We start from the raw sequence: 20,042 nt of genomic DNA on the forward strand, positions 1-20,042 counted from the left end.
AACAATGCCTAAAAAGAGAAAATTAATGACAATGAATGATATGCTAGATATATCAAGTTAAACTAAAATTATTAAAAAAAAAAATTGTGTACAGTATAGTACTTCCATATCTTATGGTAGACCAACTATTAGTAACTATCCCTCGATTTTCTGGATAACTGGATACCATATAGAGAACACATGTAGGTGCTTGTCTCAGAAAAAAATATTCCTATATACCTTTATCTAACACAAGTGACAAGGTACTTAACTCGCATTTTTGAAAAATTTCACCTGATCGCGAAATTCCGTTATATTTCGATTTCTCGGTTGTCAACCCCAATAAAACTTGTATGCCGTTAATTTAAATTGATTTATCTACACACTGGTGTATAACACGCCTACCTTTGTTGTCGGAATCATTCGTAGCAGGCCTACCCAAGTATGGCAACCGTAATTATTTCGTCTACCAACACCTGATTGGAAATACAAGACTCGCAGTAAATGATTAATTATAAAAAGTATTTTAAAAAACCTGTTAGTTTTCATCTGAATAGAACTTTTCATCTAGATAGTAAATTTGTAAACGATTCTGTGAAAAAAAAAATCAAACAAGTGTTCTAATGAGTTACAAGTTTCTATTTTTAGACTTCCTCTGGACTTCAGATATGAAATGATATCAGATCAGATAACTCCGAGAAACATTTATTTTTAGCAATAGACCTTCCCATAAAGTTTGACCAATCGGAAACCTCGATATATAAAGAGAGTGGAAAGATACCTTTTACTGTGAGTTTTATATTTCCAATCGAGTGTTGGTAGACGAAATAATTACGGTTGACATACTTGGGTAGGCCTGCTACGAATGATTATGACAACAAAGTTAGGCGTGTTATACACCATTGTGTAGATAAATCAATTTAGATATAAATGGCATAACACGTTTTAGTGGGGTTGACCACCGAGAAATCGAAATATAACGGAGCTTCGCGACCGGGTGACATTTTTAAAAAATGCGAGTTAAATACCTTGTGTTATATAAAGGTATATGGGATTTTTGCCTGTGCATAAGAAAAAATGAAGAATACTAAAGTCTTTTCTTGCATTTAAAAAATATTTTGTTGTACACTGTAATACATATTTTATACTTAAACATGTTTAATATTCATGAAAAAAAGATTAACTCAGTTGAGGGAACAGTTTCCAATTTAGTGGGTTGTCCCCAACCTGTTTTAATCACGTCTTTGGAACACTTCCTATTTAATATTATCAGTCAGGGGACTTACTGAAATGAATGATTTCTAAATCACTGATTCAAGTATCATTTTGTCCACAAATTTTGGAAGAAAGAGTTGTCTTTCTTTAATAATCACTTATTAAAGTAGTACAAATAAATCACTAGACTAAGTGATAATATTTTATTGTAGCTTAAAATATACAATACTAATGATCCAGGGACTAATTATGTTCCCACAGTCCAGTGACTGTCAATGAATGAGCAATTCTAATGTCAAGTTTTCTGCTTAATTTATTTTGATAGGAACTACTTATGTTTATTATTATAGATAGATCAATGATATTTTATACATTTGTACAGTTGCATTAGTCTTTCCTATCAAAACAAATCAATTTGACAAATATTTCGAGACCCTGTCCTCTGGGTCAAGGTCTAGTGAATTTCATTTTTTAATGTAAAGTTTTCTGTTTAAGTTAGTTTAAGAACTAGTCTATAATGTATGTGTACTAATGATAGACAATGATTAATATCAGTACATCTCAATTTGTCGATTAATTTGAGGTCCCTAGTTCATGGTTTAGTATCTTCGAATTAATTAGCAATGTTGCTATTAATCAGATTGGCTTTTTCTGAATTTTCTGCAGACACTGGCGAGACATTCTCTGTGTCAATATATATATATATATATATATATATATAGTTTATTAATCCTGTACACATGTAATATTGCCATTTAGTAACATATTTTTCCTAAAGAAGATAGGAGTATACAACAATAAGGCAGTTATACTACTTGTATATGCAATATATAGTATTAAAGTACAATTATCCAAAAAATAAAAATGAGAATAGTATGGGGAATGTGTAAAAGAGTCAACAACCCGACCAAATGGCAGAAAACAGACGAAGGCCACCAATGGGTCTTCAACACAGCAAGAAAAATCCTGCACCTGGAGGCGGGCTTCAGCTGGACCCTACCCAACATGCAGACACATAAATGTAAAGTATGTTACACCAAAACAACATAGACAGTTTATATGTAATTCACAGAGAGGTATCGAAAGGTTTTAGTCTTTAGTCTTAAATTTGTTTACCTTTTCCTTACAGAGTTGAACAAGAACACAATTACTGGAGTTGAACCTTATTTCTAAGATGAATGTGTTGAGGATTTAGTGATAAATGGTACTGTACAGAGACACATTAAACACAGGCTGGTGATAAACTTCATAATCGTGATGATTTTTTCAGAGAATTTAGTCGAGATGGTGCCTTAGAGAGACATTTGAGAATACATACTGATGAAAAAATAGGAAATGTGATGTTTGAGCTATATAATTTAGTCAAGATAGTCAATTAAAGGGACACACGAGAAAAATTACTGGTCACAAATGTCATTTAAGATGTTTAAATTAAAATTTTGTGATAGATAATGTCCTAGTGACAGTTATCTGAAGAGACACATGAGAACACATACTGGTGTAATATATATATGGTTGAAGGTTTTGTTATTTAGCCAGTAATTAACTAAAAAAGCATGAGAACGCATACAAGTGATAAACCTCATGAATGTGGTATATGTGGTAAAGGCTTGAGTCAGCCTTGTAGTTTAAAGACTCACATGAAAACGCATAATGGCGATAAAGCAAATAACTGTGGTGTATGTGGTAAAGGGTTTAGTCAGCTGGGTACTTTAAAGATTCACATGAGAATACATACAGGTGACAAACCATATAAATGTGATGTATGTGGTAAAAGATTTAGTTACCTTGGACATTTACAAAGACACACAAAAACACATAATGGCGATAAACCTCATGAATGTGATGTATGTGGTAAAGGCTTTAGTCAGTCGGGTAGTTTAAAGATTCACATGAGAATACACACAGGTGATAAACCTCATCATTGTGATGTGTGTGGTAAAAGCTTTAGTCAGTTTGATAATTTACAGTTTCATATGAGAATACACTCGGGTGATAAACCTCATGACTGTGATGTATGTGGTAAAGGATTTAGTAATCTTAGTAATTTACAGAGTCACATGAGAACACATTCAGGTGATAAACCTCATGACTGTGGTGTATGTGGTAAAGGCTTTACTCAGCCATGTAATTTAAAGAGACACATGAGAACACATTCAGGTGATAAACCTCATGAATGTGATGTATGTGGTAACGGCTTTAGTCGGCTTGGTAATTTACAGAGTCACATGAGAATACATACAGGTGATAAACCTTATGACTGTGAAGAATGTGGTAAAGGGTTCAGTCATCCTGGTAATTTAAAGAGACATATGAGAATACATTCAGGTGATAAACCAAAAAAATGTGATGTATGTGGTAAAGGGTTTAGTCGTTTGAGTAGTTTACATAGACACACGAGAACACATACAGGTGATAAACCTCATGACTGTCGTGTATGTGGTAAAGGGTTTAGTCATCTTAGTAATTTACAGAGACACATGAGAATACATACAGGTGATAAACCTTATGGCTGTGATTTATGTGTTAAAGGGTTTAGTCAGCTTGGAAATTTACAGAGACACATGAGAACACATACAGGCGATATACCTCATAACTGTGATTTATGTGGTAAAGGATTTAGTAATCTTAGTAATTTACAGAGTCACATGAGAACACATTCAGGTGATAAACCTCATGACTGTGATTTATGTGGGAAAGGGTTTAGTCGTTTTAGTAGTTTACATAGACACATGAGAACACATACAGGTGATAAACCTCATGACTGTGGTGTATGTGGTAAAGGGTTTAGTCATCTTAGTAATTTACAGAGACACATGAGAATACATACAGGTGATAAACCTTATGGCTGTGATGTATGTGTTAAAGGGTTTAGTCAGCTTGGAAATTTACAGAGACACATGAGAACACATACAGGCGATATACCTCATAACTGTGATTTATGTGGTAAAAGGTTTAGTCGTCTTGGTAGTTTACAGAGACACATGAGAACACATACAGGTGATAAACCTCATGACTGTGGTGTATGTGGTAAAAAGTTTAGTCATCTTCATTATTTACAGACAAATGACAGATACACATGAGAATACATACATGTGATAAACATCATGACTGTGATGTATGTGGTAAAAAGTTTAGTCATCTTCATAATTTACAGAGACATAAGAGAACACACACAGGTGATGAACCTCATGACTGTGACGTATGTGGTAAAAAATTTAGTCGTCTTGGTAATTTACAGATACACATGAGAACACACACAGGTGATAAACCTCATGAATGTGGTGTATGTGGTAAAGGCTTTAGTCAGTCGGGTGGTTTAAAGATTCACATGAGAATACATACAGGGGATAAACCTCATGATTGTGATGTGTTTGGTAAAAGCTTTAGTCAGTTTGATAATTAACAGTTTCATATGAGAATACACTCAGGTGATAAACCTCATGACTATGATGTATGTGGTAAAGGATTTAGTAATCTTAGTAATTTACAGAGTCACACGAGAACACATTCAGGTGATAAACCTCATGACTGTGACGTATGTGGTAAAAATTTTAGTCGTCTTGGTAATTTACAGATACATATGAGAACACATACAGGTGATAAACCTCATGAATGTGGTGTATGTGGTAAAGGATTTAGTCGCCTTGGTCAGTTACAGAGACACACAAAAACACATAATGGCGATTAACCTCATGAATGTGATGTATGCATTAAAAGGTTTAGTGAGCTTGGTATTTTACAGGTTCACATGAGAACACATACAAGTGATAAACCTCATATCGGCGATGTAAGTGGTTAAGGGTTTAGCCAACTTGGTAATTTACAGATTAACACGAGAAAATATACAGGTGGTAAAATCTCATGACTGCGACGTATGTGGTAAATAATTGATGCATCTTATTAATATACAGATACATATGAAAATACATAGAGGCGACACACCTTATGTTTGTAATCATGATGTATGCGGTGAAGGAGTTGATCATCTTAGTAGTTTACAGAGACACATGAGAACTCATACAGGCGATAAATCTCATTACTGTGATGTTGGTGGAAAAGGTTTGAGTCATCTTAGAAATTTACAGAGACACATGAGAACACATACAGGCGATAAACCTCATGTGTGTGGTATTAGGCTTAGTCGGCTTTGTAATTTACAGAAACACATTAAAAGACCTACAGCCTGTAAAACCCCATGAATGTAATGCATGTGTTATAGAATTTGTTGGAGTTGGTGACTTAAAAAGACACTTTAGAATACAAACTGGGGTAAAACTCGTAAAAAGGATTTTTGTTTTGAAGTATTTATTGGAATTAATCCATTAAAGATTGTGTATAGGAAAGAACATTAGCACATATACCGGTATACTTTGGATAAACCTTGTAATTGTGATGTATGTGGTGGGGTGTTTAGTGTGTGTGGTAATTTATATATAGATACAAATGAGAACACATACTAATAGAAAACCTTATATATGTGATGTATGTGGTAGAGGGTTTAGTGAGAGTGATACTTAAGATAGACACATGAAAACACATACTAATAGAAAACCTTATATATGTGATGTATGTGGTAGAGGGTTTAGTGAGAGTGATACTTAAGATAGACACATGAAAACACATACTAATAGAAAACCTTATATATGTGATGTATGTGGTAGAGGGTTTAGTGAGAGTGATACTTAAGATAGACACATGAAAACACATACTGGAGAAAACCTTATAAATGTGATGTATGAGGTAGAGGGTTTAGTGAGAGTGATACTTAAGATAGACACATGAAAACACATACTAATAGAAAACCTTATATATGTGATGTATGTGGTAGAGGGTTTAGTGAGAGTGATACTTAAGATAGACACATGAAAACACATACTGGAGAAAACCTTATAAATGTGATGTATGAGGTAGAGGGTTTAGTGAGAGTGGAACTTAAGATAGACACATGAGAACACATACTGGAGAAACCCTTATAAATATGATGTATGAGATAGAGGGTTTAGTTAGAGTGGTACTTAAGATAGACACATGAGAACACATGTAGTACAGGAGGAAAACCTTGTGAATGTGATGTATGTGGTGGAGTGTTTAGTGAGAGTTGTTATTTTAGATAGACACATGAGAACACACACTGGTGGAAAACCTTTTAAATGTGATGTATGAGATGGAGGGTTTTGTTAGAGTCGTAATTTACAAAAACACACATATTAGTTATAAATGTCACTAACCTAATACGTTTGTGCTAAATAATTTATTATTCATTAATATTAATAAGGTGATATCTGGTAAAGGGTTTAGTCGCTTGGTAACTTACAGAGACTTATAGGAACATATGCTCGAGATAAACCTCATATACATTGATATATATATATATAAATACCGGTATGACATTTGATAAAGGGTTTATTTGGCTTTATAGTTTACACAGGCATATGAGAACACATGCAAGAGATATGCATCATGCATGTGATACTTGATAAAGGGTTTAGTCGGCTTGGTAATTTACAATGACATAAAGAAACCCGTACATGGGATAAACATCATACTTGTGATATTTGGTAAAACGTTTAATCGACTTGGTAATTTACAATGACACATGGGAACACATGCATGAGATAAACCCAATGTAGGTGATATTTTAAAAAGGGTTTGCTCGGTTTACATTCTGTGTTTGCCTTTCCAAAGATATGAGCCTTTCATTCCATGGTTGTCGTTTGATGCTGTATAGGTTTACACTAATGTCCTAACAATGTCCTGACAATTGTCCTGACCGATATGAAAATGCTGAATATTTTTTTTATTATTGAAAGGATTGACTTTAAATTTTGAATCAAGCAAGATGACAACAGTTTTGAAATAAATACAAGGAAAAAAAATGTTTTTGAGAGTTAGAAAACTTGACCTGACCATTTTTGACTTTTGCTGACTAATGTCCTGACCGATATGAAAGTGCTAAATACTTTTTTACTTTTAAAAGGGTTGACTTTTAATTTGATTGTAGCTGTATGCTAGACATATGGATTACAATCCGGCGGCAGCGTAAACTATATGTACAAAACTTTATATTTCAGAAGTTTGAAGACCTGGATGCTTCATACATTGTATGCATATACACATATACTTTATGTTACCAAGTTTCCGTCTGTCATATGTCAGTTTTCTGTGACCTCTAATTTATGGTTCTGCAAGTGCTTGAACAAACTCTGTAGCTTTTTGTCATATGATTTTCTCACTTATTATGTATAATATGATAACTATATTTTGTATATATATATATATATGCGTGTATGGGTTCCTTGCAACGTCTACATGTCCGTCAGACAGTGTTGACCTGACCTTGACCTTATTTCATGGACCAGTGATCAAGGTTAAATTTGCATGATTAGGTTCGTTTCTCAGATACTATAAACAATAGGTCAACTACATGTGGTGTATTAATGATTGTAAGGGGTACATGTCAGCCTGGCAGTTTTCATCTGACCTTGACCTCATTTTCATGGTTCATTGGTCAATCTTGAGTTTTTGTGTTTTGGTCTGTTTTCAATTACCATAAGCAATTATAGGTCAACTATGATATTGGTGTAGGCAATGATTGTAAGATGTAAATGTCTGTCTGTCAGGATTTATCTGACCTTGACCTGATTGTTATGGATCTTTAGAAATGTTAAGTTCATGTGATGCTTGTACGCCATTGGGTCCCTGGTTGAGAGTTGTCTCATTGGCAATCATACCATATCTTATTTTTTTGTTGGAAATTTACAGAGACAAATTTGGACATTTGGTGGAGGCAAAACCTCACGAATGTGATATTTTGTAAAGGATTTAGTAAAATTGATAATTTACAGAGACATATGACTACATATGTAATATACCTAGTGAATGTCATATCATTGATTAAGAATTCTTTCCAGGCCATGCTGTCATGCATTGTATTTAATTTTTATGCCTCACCTAGGGGCATTATGTTTTTCTTTCTGTGCGTCCGTTTGTCCGTCCGTCCGTCTGTCCCGCTTCAGGTTAAAGTTTTTGGTCAATGTAGATTTTGATGAAGTTGAAGTCCAATCAACTTGAAACTTAGTATAAGTATACATGTTTCCTATGATATGATCTTTCAAATTTTAATGCCAAATTAGAGTTTTGACTCCAATTTCACGGCCCACTGAACATAGAAAATGATAGTGCGAGTGGGGCATCCGTGTACTATGGATACATTTTTGTTTTATTCTATAAGCTCAAATAACTCGCATAAGGCATAAATAACTACATGCAAATAACAATTTAAACAAAAGCACTATCTCATTAACATAAGATCAAATATATTGAACACACAACACAAGAATTAGTCCTAAGTGACCCCAGTTCTGGTTTCTGGTACTACCGAAACGTACGTGAGATATTCTACTTCTTTACACTATAAACTAATAACTATGGCTTAACATATTGAATAGATAGTTGTAGACCTGCCTGAAAGCTGAGAATTGGGTATGTGAATGCGGTTGAAAGTTTTAGAAAATATTTTATATTCTTATAAAAAGCAAAAAAGATACTAAAGGGAGAATGAAACGGCAGTGCAACACTTACAAGTCGTATAACAAAGTCGATAAAACCCCAACCTAAAATTTATTGCGGAATAAGTTGATTAATAGCTATGTTATTCAACCTCATCATTCTAATTAATTTAAAAGTGCAGAAAATGAGAATAAATGTGTCATCTATTCCGTCAGTAATTTTAAGTGAAAGTAAAATCTATGTTTAGAATCCGTGTTAAAACTGAAACTACATGAAACATGTACCACTGAACGTAATGTATAGTCCTTTACAAACCTGAAACCTGTGCTAATTAGCGTAAAGTATAGTCCTTTACAAACCCGAAACATGTGCCACTGAGCGTTAAGTATATAGTCCTTTACAAACATGAAACATGTGCCACTGAACGTAAAGTATAGTCCTGAACAAAAATGAAATATGTACCACTGAGCGTAAAGTATAGTCCTGAACAAACCTGAAACATGTACCTGTGAATGTACAGAATAGTCCTGAACAAACCTGAAACATGTGCAACTGAATGTAAAGAATAGGCCTGAACAAACCTGAAACATGTACCCGTAAATTTAAAGTATAGCTTGAAAAAACATGAACCATTTGCCGCTGAACGTAAAGTATAGTCCTGAACATACATGAAACATTTGCCGCTGAACCTAAAGTATAGTCCTGAACATACATGAAACATTTGCCGCTGAACGTAAAGTTACGTCCTGAACATACATGAAACATGTACCACTGAACGTAAAGTATCGTTCTGAACAAACATGGAACATGTACCACTGAACGTAAAGTATCGTTCTGAACAAACATGGAACATGTGCCACTGAGCGTAAAGTATCGTCCTGAACAAACCTGAAACATGTGCCACTGAACATAAGTTATAGTCCTGAACAAACATGAAACATGTGCTACTGAGCGTAAAGTATTGTCCTAAACATGCATGAACATGTGCCACTAAACGTAAAGTATAGTCGTGAACAAACATGATATATATGCAACTGTACGAAAAGTACAGTCCTGAACATACACGAAACATGTACCCGTGAATGTAAAGATTTGTCCTGAACAAACATGAAACATTTGCCACTTAACGTAAAGTATAGTCCTGGACAAACATGAAGTATATGCCATTGAACGTTGTGAATAGCAATCAATCTAAACCAAATGTATTGGAAAGCCATAGACACAAAAAGTTTATAACATGAAAACCAATAGGACATGAACAGAGAAACATAAACCAAACGTGAATATTAACTGAGAGAGCTGCAACCTGCGTCTTAGAACAATGTCATAATTTATTTTTATCTACTGCAAATTTACAAACAAAATGTATCATTTAACGTATCAATGTTTTGATGTATCAATTTTTCAGTTCGGAAGAACTAGGGCATACTAGGTTACTTTTATGATGGGATCTGTTCGACCGTTGACAGTTTATTTGCCTAGTTCTCTTTGGGTACTTCAGCTTCATTAGGGTCTGAATAAGGGGGGCTCCTTCATTTCTATAGGGGGTCTCATTGGGGGGTTCTGATCCCGGATCCCGCTTACTGTTTTGTCAGATTCCCGTATCCCGCTTACACTATGTACGTAAGCAATTCTTATTTTTTGTAATTTCCCGTGTCCCGTTAGACTTCATTTCCCGTTTTCACGGCACAATAATTTGACTTTTACGTGTCACGCTTACAAAAAATCGGCAATCCCGGGTCACGCTTAGACCCCAATGAGACCCACTCTATATTCGTTAATTTTTATGCTATTTTTGTATTAAATCTGGTACTCTTTAATACAGTCACCTACATGCTAGTATAGGACGGTGTGTTTTCAGTATTTTCAGTAGATTAAATATTTTGAGCTAGCTTCCAGTAACTATGAACATAAAAGGATATTGTATAGTTTATTAATGTTTTGCTCGTTCTTGTGTTTTTGTTATCTTTTTTTGTTATAAGTGTTATTCCTGTGTAAATATTTATTCATGTAGTTTAATGTATTTTTTTTCCATTGGTTGAGAGTATAAAACGTTTGAGGTATCAAACATCTCGTTTAATCTCGCTATGCGCCAATCCATAATTAGGACAAGGGGTGTTTCGTTTGTAAAAGTTTATGATTTTGGGAGGATTTGTTGAAGATGGCAGATCTATAGAATTCTATATGTGAATTTGTTTTTATAATAATTGAACTCGGGTTGGTTTAGAGCTTGCCATATTGTAGAAAAAACGATTTCAATATCAAAAGGCTATACTTGTACTAAATCATTAAATGATATGGTTCCTAACTATTTACAAGAAAACTTTCATTTTACTGATAATCAAAATTATAAAATTATAATTTACGTTCAGCTGATGAAAAAGATTAAATCTTCCGAAGCCAAAAACAATTTTTTTTAAGAAAACATTTATATATTCTAGTTATCAAATATGGAACAGTTTACCAAATGAAATAAAGATGAGTAATACACTTGTATCTTTTAAAGCAAAATTTTATAAATTTTTTCATAAATTATGCAAATTAATATGCTTTTTCATTAACATGATTAATATCTATATAAAATTGTATATTGTGTATATATCATTACAATATTGTATGTACTTTATATGTTGTTATTATTTTGAGGACTCTCAGGAAGATTAGTTATAACTAATGGGATTATTCTCTTGAAATAAAGATTATTTATTTAGGTTACAAGATGACAATTACGTGTTATGTATTTTCCACAATGTACGAGGTCGTCCATATTTCAATTTTGAAAAATAAACAGACTAGAAAGAAAAAAGTGGATATCAAGCCCTGTTACCAGAAATGTCAGCGTAGTATTTCAGCCAAAAGAGTGTATGGTCATGCGAAAAAGTTGACTCAATTGAAAAGGGTATTTTGTTCACTTTATTGGAAAGGGAAAAATTGTAATGGCTCCTAAAACACCGTATATATATTATCTACGCTTTGTTAAATCACAAATCTAAATGAATAATTTCTCGACTAAAACAAAAACTCCTACCCTGTATCACCCAAACAAGAGTCTCACAAGACACCCTGTATCATCCAATCAGGAATCTTACAAGACATCTTATATCATCCTATCAGGAGTCTCACAAGACACCCTGTATCATCCAATCAGGAGTCTCATAACGCATCCTGTATCATCATATCAGGAGTCTCACAAGACATCCTGTATCATCCAATCAGGTCTCACAAGACACCCTGAATCATCCAATCAGGAGTCCCACAAGACATCTTTTATCATCCTATCAGGAGTCTCACAAGACATCCTGTATCATCCAATCATGAGTCTCACAAGGCATCCTGTATCATTCAATAAGGAGTCTCCCAAGACACCCTGTATCATCCAATCAGGAGTCTCACAAGGCATCCTGTATCATCCAATCAGGATTCTCACAAGACACCCTGTATCATCCAATAAGAAGTCTTACAAGACACCCTGTATCATCCAATCAGGAGTCTCACAAGACAATCTTTATCATCAAATCATGAGTATCACAAGACACCCTATGACATCCAATCAGTAGTATCACAAGACTTTATTCTTTATCTTATAAAAAAGTGTAAAATAATTGTGATCTTGTAACCTTTATAGAGACTTAATGCTGAAGACTGTATGACGACATCAAGATGTATTGTGTCGTTGCTGCCAAACACCTTGTTTTAATTTTCTATATAAAAGGGTGAGAGCTGAGAGCTCACATAACTAATATAACAAGTCCTGTGTCTATATGACTATCTAAAGTCAGAAATACGATTGTTGTTGTGGCTTTCTCTACATGTTAATGTATAATGATTGGTACTTTTTTGTAATTCATATAAAGATTTCCAGTTCGGTAAAGTTTAGGGATAGATTGATCGATTAATTGATTGATTGTCGATTGTTTTCCCACGCATCAGCAGTAATAGTCTATATCGCGGCAAGAGTTGTTTCAAATATTTTAACAAGACAGTTTTTTTTTAAATCAGACAAAAGTCTTTCAATTTACTTTAAGGAATAGAGAATTTTCTTGTGCAGATAGAAACTTGTTCCAACTTTCCAATTATCCACTTTTGGTTGTCCCCTTGGTATCGTCCACCTTTTTTGAAGCATTTGAAAACAGAAAACGTAATAGCAAAATAAAACAAATAATGGAGAATGGGACACAGACGATGCTCCCGCTTGCATATAACGCTATAAAGGGACATAACTCAAGAACGGTAAAAGTGACGCCACCGAAATTTGAACTTGATCTGTGTTCTGTGGTAATTAGCTTTGTGTATAAAATTTGATTGAGGCAAACTAAAGTTAGAGAACGGATATGGGTTATACTTAATGCCCCCTCCGGTCACGGCTGGGGCATAAAAAAACGAAAGCGGCAAACAGACAAACAAGTTCACAATACATTTGCATAGAACACAGAAGACTGAACAACACAACCCCCCCAAAAAAAATAAAACGTTGGGTGATAAGAAAGAGTAAGTATAAATGCTGCTCAAAAGTTGCATCTCAGGGTAAGTTCAAATTCGGTAATGAGAATATAATTTTTGAATTGTAAATATTCAATAAGAAGATGGAGTATGAGTGCCAATGACACAACTCTCCATCCAAGTCAATGTATAAAAAGTTAACAATTATAGGTCAAAGTACAACCTTCAACACAGAGCCTTGGCTCACACCGAACAGCAAGCTATAAAGGGCTCCAAATTGACTAGTGTTAAACAATTCAAACAGGAAAACCAACGGTCTAATCTATATAAACAAAACGAGAAACGAGAAACACCTATGAACCACACAAACGACAGCTACTGATCAACAGGCATCTGACCTCTTAGGGTTTGACAATCAAATTCCCCAATCTGCTTATATATGATACATTATAGTCAGCTATTATGACCCATAAACGTATTTTAACAAGAGTAATACGACGGGTGTCACTAATGGAGAAGGCCTTGCTGACCCTTCCAGAGCGCTTGAGATCATCCTGGTTTTTTTTTTTGGAAAGCTTTATAACCCGCAGTCTTTATGTTTTCTGTGTATATAGAAGTATTTTGTAGACTATTGTATCTTTTTGGTTGTATTTATTTTGAGAATGTAATTTTCTGTTTTTCTTCCGATTAATGATTTCTGATTATCCCCTTAACATATGCAACTGTTTTTTCTTCTTACTCGTTGTTTTTTTAATTGAAGGCACTTTGTTGACCGCTGGTTGTAAATTATGGTTACCTTGGGGTTTTGTGTGGGAGTCGCGTTTTGATCTCCTCTCACATTTTCAGTTTCTACGGTACTGTATTTTTTTTTAGCAATTCATTGATTTAAATTCACAAAATGTACAAGGGATGAAATTGTTAATGCTTGTTCGTCCTTCCAATTGCTAGAATTGATTAAATCTAAGCATTTGTTGTCTGAATGATTGACTTAAGCATTACACTGTTGACTTGGAAGGTGAAGTGCATATATTACTACCAGTGGCGGATCCAGGGGGCGGGGGTTCCGAGGATTGGACCTCGCTCCCCTTTTTTTTTTGACGATCAATGCATTTGAATGGGGACATATAGTTGGAAACCCCCCCCCCCCCTTTTATTATCCTGGGTTGGGACCCCCCTTTAAAAAATGGCTAGATCCGCCCCTGTTACGACTGACTTTTATTAAGAGAACGAATTTCAAGGGGGGGTATGTTTTTTTTCCTAAAAAAAGTATTTTGATCCCCAATTTGATGAAAAAAAGTTTGTGGTCAAGCAGATGACCAAAATATTCTGAATCCAGATTTTCCCCGTACCTTATAGGGTTAAATTTTGAAGAAAAAAAATTGATGAATAGAGATGGATGTGAAGTTAGCAGCCGGTTCGTTATTCGATATTCGATATTCAATATCCAACCGGCTGCTAGCAGTCGGTTCGATATTCAAATTTAGTTGAAAATCATAAAAATATAATATTTGATAACATTAAAAGCATGATTTTTATAGTTGAAAGGAGTGAAAAGATACGTAGGAAATCGTTTTATGACCCCTACAAGTTGTCTTAAACTCTCGTTGTCCTCAAATATAAACCCTTATCAATGCTTATGTAATTTGCATATTTGTCTTTATGTAATATAGATTTTTATCAATAAAACGACTCACATCAAAACTGTAATTTTATATCTAATATTTCTTAAAACAAAAACAAAAACCGATCACTCTAGAAAAAATTTAGAAATATAAATACAAATATATATGGAAAGCCCCAAAAAAGAAAAACATAGTGAAAACCTACCTGAGACCGCTTAAATGACGATGAGACCCCCCTGTTCTTTCAATGTCCATAAAATTCGACGAATTCATAGACTCTGTATACATAAAGATTGTATCAAAAGGATTTCCCAGAAAAATGTCATCTTCGATATATACGGAGGGCTTTGATTGTCACTTTTCAGCTAAAAATTGTCCGAATGTCAGGACAAAAGGCACAGGGCAATGGTGAGAGCCCCCTGATCTCTCAATCTGCCTAATATTAGGCAGACAGTTAGTTAATAGGTAGATACAAACGTGATTAAAAAGAATTTGGGTACACTTCCTGTCTTCTATGTTTACGGAGGGCCCAAAGTGCCAGTTGGATATTCAAAATATATAGCGAAAACCTACCTTAGACCGCTTAAATGAGGGTGAGACCCCCCTGTTCTTTCAATGTCTATAAAAATCGACAATTTCATAGACTCTGTTTAAATAAAGATTGTATCAAAAGGATTTCCTAGCAAAATGTCATCTTCGATATCTACGGAGGGCTTAAATTGTCACTTTTTAGCTAAAAATTGTCAAAATTTAAGGACAAAGGGCACAGGGCAATGGTGAGGGCCCCCTGATCTCTCAATCTGCCTAATATTAAACATACAGTTAGTTAATAGGTAGAGACAAACGAGACTAAAAGGAATTTGAGTACACTTTCTGTCTTCTATGTTTACGGAGGGCCCAAAGTGCCAGTTGGATATTCAAAATATATAGCGAAAACCTACCTTAGACCGCTTAAATGAGGGTGAGACCCCCCTGTTCTATCAATGTCTATAAAATTCGACGAATTCATAGACTCTGTATAAATAAAGATTGTATCAAAAGGATTTTTTAGAAAAATGTCATCTTCGATATCTACGGAGGGCTTAGATTGTCACTTTTCAGCTAAAAATTGTCAAAATATTAGGACAAAGGGCACAGGGCAATGGTGAGAGCCCCTGATCTCCCAATCTGCCTAATATTAAACAGACAGTTAGTTAACAGGTAGATACAAACGAGACTAAAAGGAATTTTGGCACACTTCCTGTCTTCTATGTTTACGGAGGTCCCAAAGTGCCAGTTGGATATTCAAAATATATAGTGAAAACCTACCTGAAACCGCTTCAATGAGGGTGAGACCCCCCTGGTCTTTCAATGTCCATAAAATTCAACTTAATCATAGACTCTGTATATGTTAAGGTTGTAGTAGAAGGATTTCCCAGAATAATGTCATATTCGATATCTACGGAGGGTTTAGATTGTCACTTTTTAGCTAAAAATTGTCAAAATTTTAAGACAAAGGGCACAGGGCAATGATGAGAGCCCCCTGATCTCTCAATCTTTCTAATATTATGGAGACATTTGGTTAATAGGTAGTTCCAAACGTGACTACAAGGAATTTTGGTACACTTCCTCTCTTCTATGTTTACGGAGGGCCCAAAGTGCCAGTTGGATATTCAAAATATAAATCGAAAACCTACCTTAGACCGCTTAAATGAGGGTGAGACCCCCTTGTTCTTTCAATGTCTTTAAAAATCGACAAATTCATAGACTCTGTATAAATGAAGATTGTATCAAAAGGATGTCCCAGAAAAATGTCATCTTCGATATCTACGGAGGGCTTAGATTGTCACTTTTCAGCTACAAATTGTCAAAATTTAAGGAAGAAGGGCACAGGGCAATGGTGAGATCCCCCTGAACTTTCAATGTCTATAAAATTCGACGAATTCATAGACTCTGTATAAATAAAGATTGTATCAAAAGGATTTCCCAGAATAATGTCATCTCCGATATCTACGGAGGGCTTAGATTTGGGCCCTCCGTAAACATAGAAGACAGGAAGTGTACCCAAATTCCTTTTAGTCACATTTGTATCTACTTATTAACTACATGTCTGCATAATATTAGAAAGATTGAGAGATCAGGGGGCTCTCACCATTGCCCTGTGCCCTTTGTCCTAACATTTTGACAATTTTTGGATGAAAAGTGACAATCTAAGCCCTCCGTAGATATCGAAGATGACATTATTCTGGGAAATCCTTCTAATACTACCTTTACATATACAGAGTCTATAATCAAGTTGAATTTTATGGACATTGAAAGACCAGGGGGGTCTCACCCTCATTTAAGCGGTCTCAGGTAGGTTTTCACTATATATTTTGAATATCAAACTGGCACTTTGGGCGCTCCGTAAACATGGAAGACAAGAAGTGTACCCAAATTCCTTTTAGTAACGTTTGTATCTACCTATTAACTAAATGTCTGCATAATATTAGAAAGATTGAGAGATCAGGGGGCTCTCACCCATGCCCTGTGCCCTTTGTCCTAAAATTTTGACAATTTTTAGATGAAAAGTGACAATCGAAGCCCTCCGTAGATATCGAAGATGACATTATTCTGGGAAATCCTTCTAATACAACCTTTACACATACAGAGTCTATGATCAAGTTGAATTTTATGGACATTGAAAGACCAGGGAGTCTCACCCTCATTTAAGCGGTCTCAGGTAGGTTTTCACTATATATTTTGCATATCCAACTGGCACTTTGGGCGCTCCGTAAACATGGAAGAGAAAAAGTGTACCCAAATTCCGTTTAGTCACGTTTGTATCTACCTATTAACTAAATGTCTGCATAATATTAGAAAGATTGAGAGATCAGGGGGCTCTCACCCATGCCCTGTGCCCTTTGTCCTAAAATTTTGACAATTTTTAGATGAAAAGTGACAATCTAAGCCCTCCGTAGATATCGAAGATGACATTATTCTAGGAAATCCTTCTAATACAACCTTTACATATACAGAGTCTATGATCAAGTTGAATTGTATGGACATTGAAAGACCAGGGGGGTCTCACCCTCATTTAAGGGTCTCAGGTAGGTTTTCACTATATATTTTGAATATCCAACTGGCACTTTGGGCGCTCCGTAAACATGGAAGACAAGAAGTGTACCCAAATTCCTTTTAGTCACGTTTGTATCTACCTATTAACTAAATGTCTGCATAATATTAGAAAGATTGAGAGATCAGGGGGCTCTCACCATTGCCCTGTGCCCTTTGTCCTAAAATTTTGACAATTTTTAGATGAAAAGTGACAATCGAAGCCCTCCGTAGATATCGAAGATGACATTATTCTGGGAAATCCTTCTAATGCAACCTTTACATATACAGAGTCTATGATCAATTTAAATTTTATGGACATTGAAAGACCAGGGGGGTCTCACCCTCATTTAAGCGGTCTCAGGTAGGTTTTCACTATATATTTTGAATATCCAACTGGCACTTTGGGCGCTCCGTAAACATGGAAGACAAGAAGTGTACCCAAATTCCTTTTAGTCACGTTTGTATCTACCTATTAACTAAATGTCTGCATAATATTTGAAAGATTAAGAGATCAGGGGGCTCTCACCATTGCCCTGTGCCCTTTGTCCTAAAATTTCGACAATTTTTAGATGAAAAGTGACAATCTAAGCCCTCCGTAGATATCGAAGATGACATTATTCTGGGAAATCCTTCTAATACAATCTTTACATATACAGTGTCTGTAATCAAGTTGAATTTTATGGACATTGAAAGACCAGGGGGGTCTCACCCTCATTTAAGCGGTCTCAGGTAGGTTTTCACTATATATTTTGAATATCCAACTGGCACTGTGGGCGCTTCGTAAACATGGAAGACAAGAAGTGTACCCAAATTCCTTTTAGTCACGTTTGTATCTACCTATTAAGTAAATGTCTGCATAATATTAGAAAGATTGAGAGATCAGGGGGCTCTCACCATTGCCCTGTGCCCTTTGTCCTAAAATTTTGACAATTTTTAGATGAAAAGTGACAATCTAAGCCCTCCGTAGATATCGAAGATGACATTATTCTGGGAAATCCTTCTAATACAACCTTTACATATACAGTGTCTATGAACAAGTTGAATTTTATGGACATTGAAAGACCAGGGGGGTCTCACCCTTATTTAAGCGGTCTCAGGTAGGTTTTCACTATATATTTTGAATATCCAACTGGCACTTTGGGCCCTCCGTAAACATGGAAGACAAGAAGTGTACCCAAATTCCTTTTAGTCACGTTTGTATCTACCTATTAACTAAATGTCTGCATAATATTAGAAAGATTAAGAGATCAGGGGGCTCTCACCCATGCCCTGTGCCCTTTGTCCTAAAATTTTGACAATTTTTAGATGAAAAGTGACAATCTAAGCCCTCCGTAGATATCGAAGATGACATTATTCTGGAAAATCCTTCTAATACAACCTTTACATATACAGAGTCTATGATCAAGTTGAATTTTATGGACATTGAAAGACCAGGGGGTCTCACCCTCATTTAAGCGGTCTTCGGTAGGTTTTCACTATATATTTCTTTTTTTGGGCTTTCCATAAATATTTCTATTTATATTTCTAAATGTTTCTAGAGTTATAGGTTTTTTCTTTTTGTTTTAAGAAATATCATATATAAAAGTACATATTTGAAGTTGTTTTATTGATAAAAATCTATATTACATAAAAACAAATATGCAACTTAGAAAAGGGTTTATATTCGAAGAGGTCATTAAACGATTTCCTACGGATCTTATCAGTCCTCTTAACTATGAAAATCGTGCTTTTAATGTTATCAAGTATTTAATTTTTTTATGATTTTCAACTAAATTTTGAATATCCAACCAACTGCTAGCAGTCGGTTGGATATTGAATATCGAATATCGAATAACGAACCGGCTGCTAACTTCACATACATTGAATAGAGTCGAAAAACTGAAGAAAAACATTTCTGACTCAGACAAAAAAACCATAACCCCATCTCCCCGAAGTTAAATGGTTGCTGCCTAAATAGCTAAGTAAGATCTGTTTTCATATTTCTACTATATCTCGCATCAATTTCGTTTTCTGAAAAATGTAGATCTGCATCTCTTCAATATATACATGTATGTACATTGATTTGTAAAATAAAAATTAAAAAAAAATTAAAAAAAATATATATATCACGATAATACAGTCAAAAGTTATGATTACAAAATGTGTAAAACTTTTGTAAAATAACTTTAACTTTATCATTTAAAAAGGTGAATCGTAATG

General features: G+C 34.8%; 1 protein-coding gene across 1 annotated transcript; it reads left to right on the forward strand.

Moving 5' to 3' along the window:
- Positions 1 to 2,834: 2,834 nt before the first annotated feature.
- On the forward strand, positions 2,835 to 4,600 carry LOC127699946 (zinc finger protein 239-like). The gene is made up of 3 exons (XM_052203320.1): positions 2,835 to 3,216; positions 3,727 to 4,271; positions 4,436 to 4,600. The coding sequence occupies exons 1-3, from the start codon at positions 2,835 to 2,837 to the stop codon at positions 4,598 to 4,600; spliced, it is 1,092 nt and encodes a 363-aa protein (XP_052059280.1).
- Positions 4,601 to 20,042: the final 15,442 nt, after the last annotated feature.

Source organism: Mytilus californianus, unplaced genomic scaffold, assembly GCF_021869535.1.
Source record: "Mytilus californianus isolate M0D057914Y unplaced genomic scaffold, xbMytCali1.0.p SCAF_45, whole genome shotgun sequence".
NCBI lineage: Eukaryota > Metazoa > Mollusca > Bivalvia > Mytilida > Mytilidae > Mytilus > Mytilus californianus.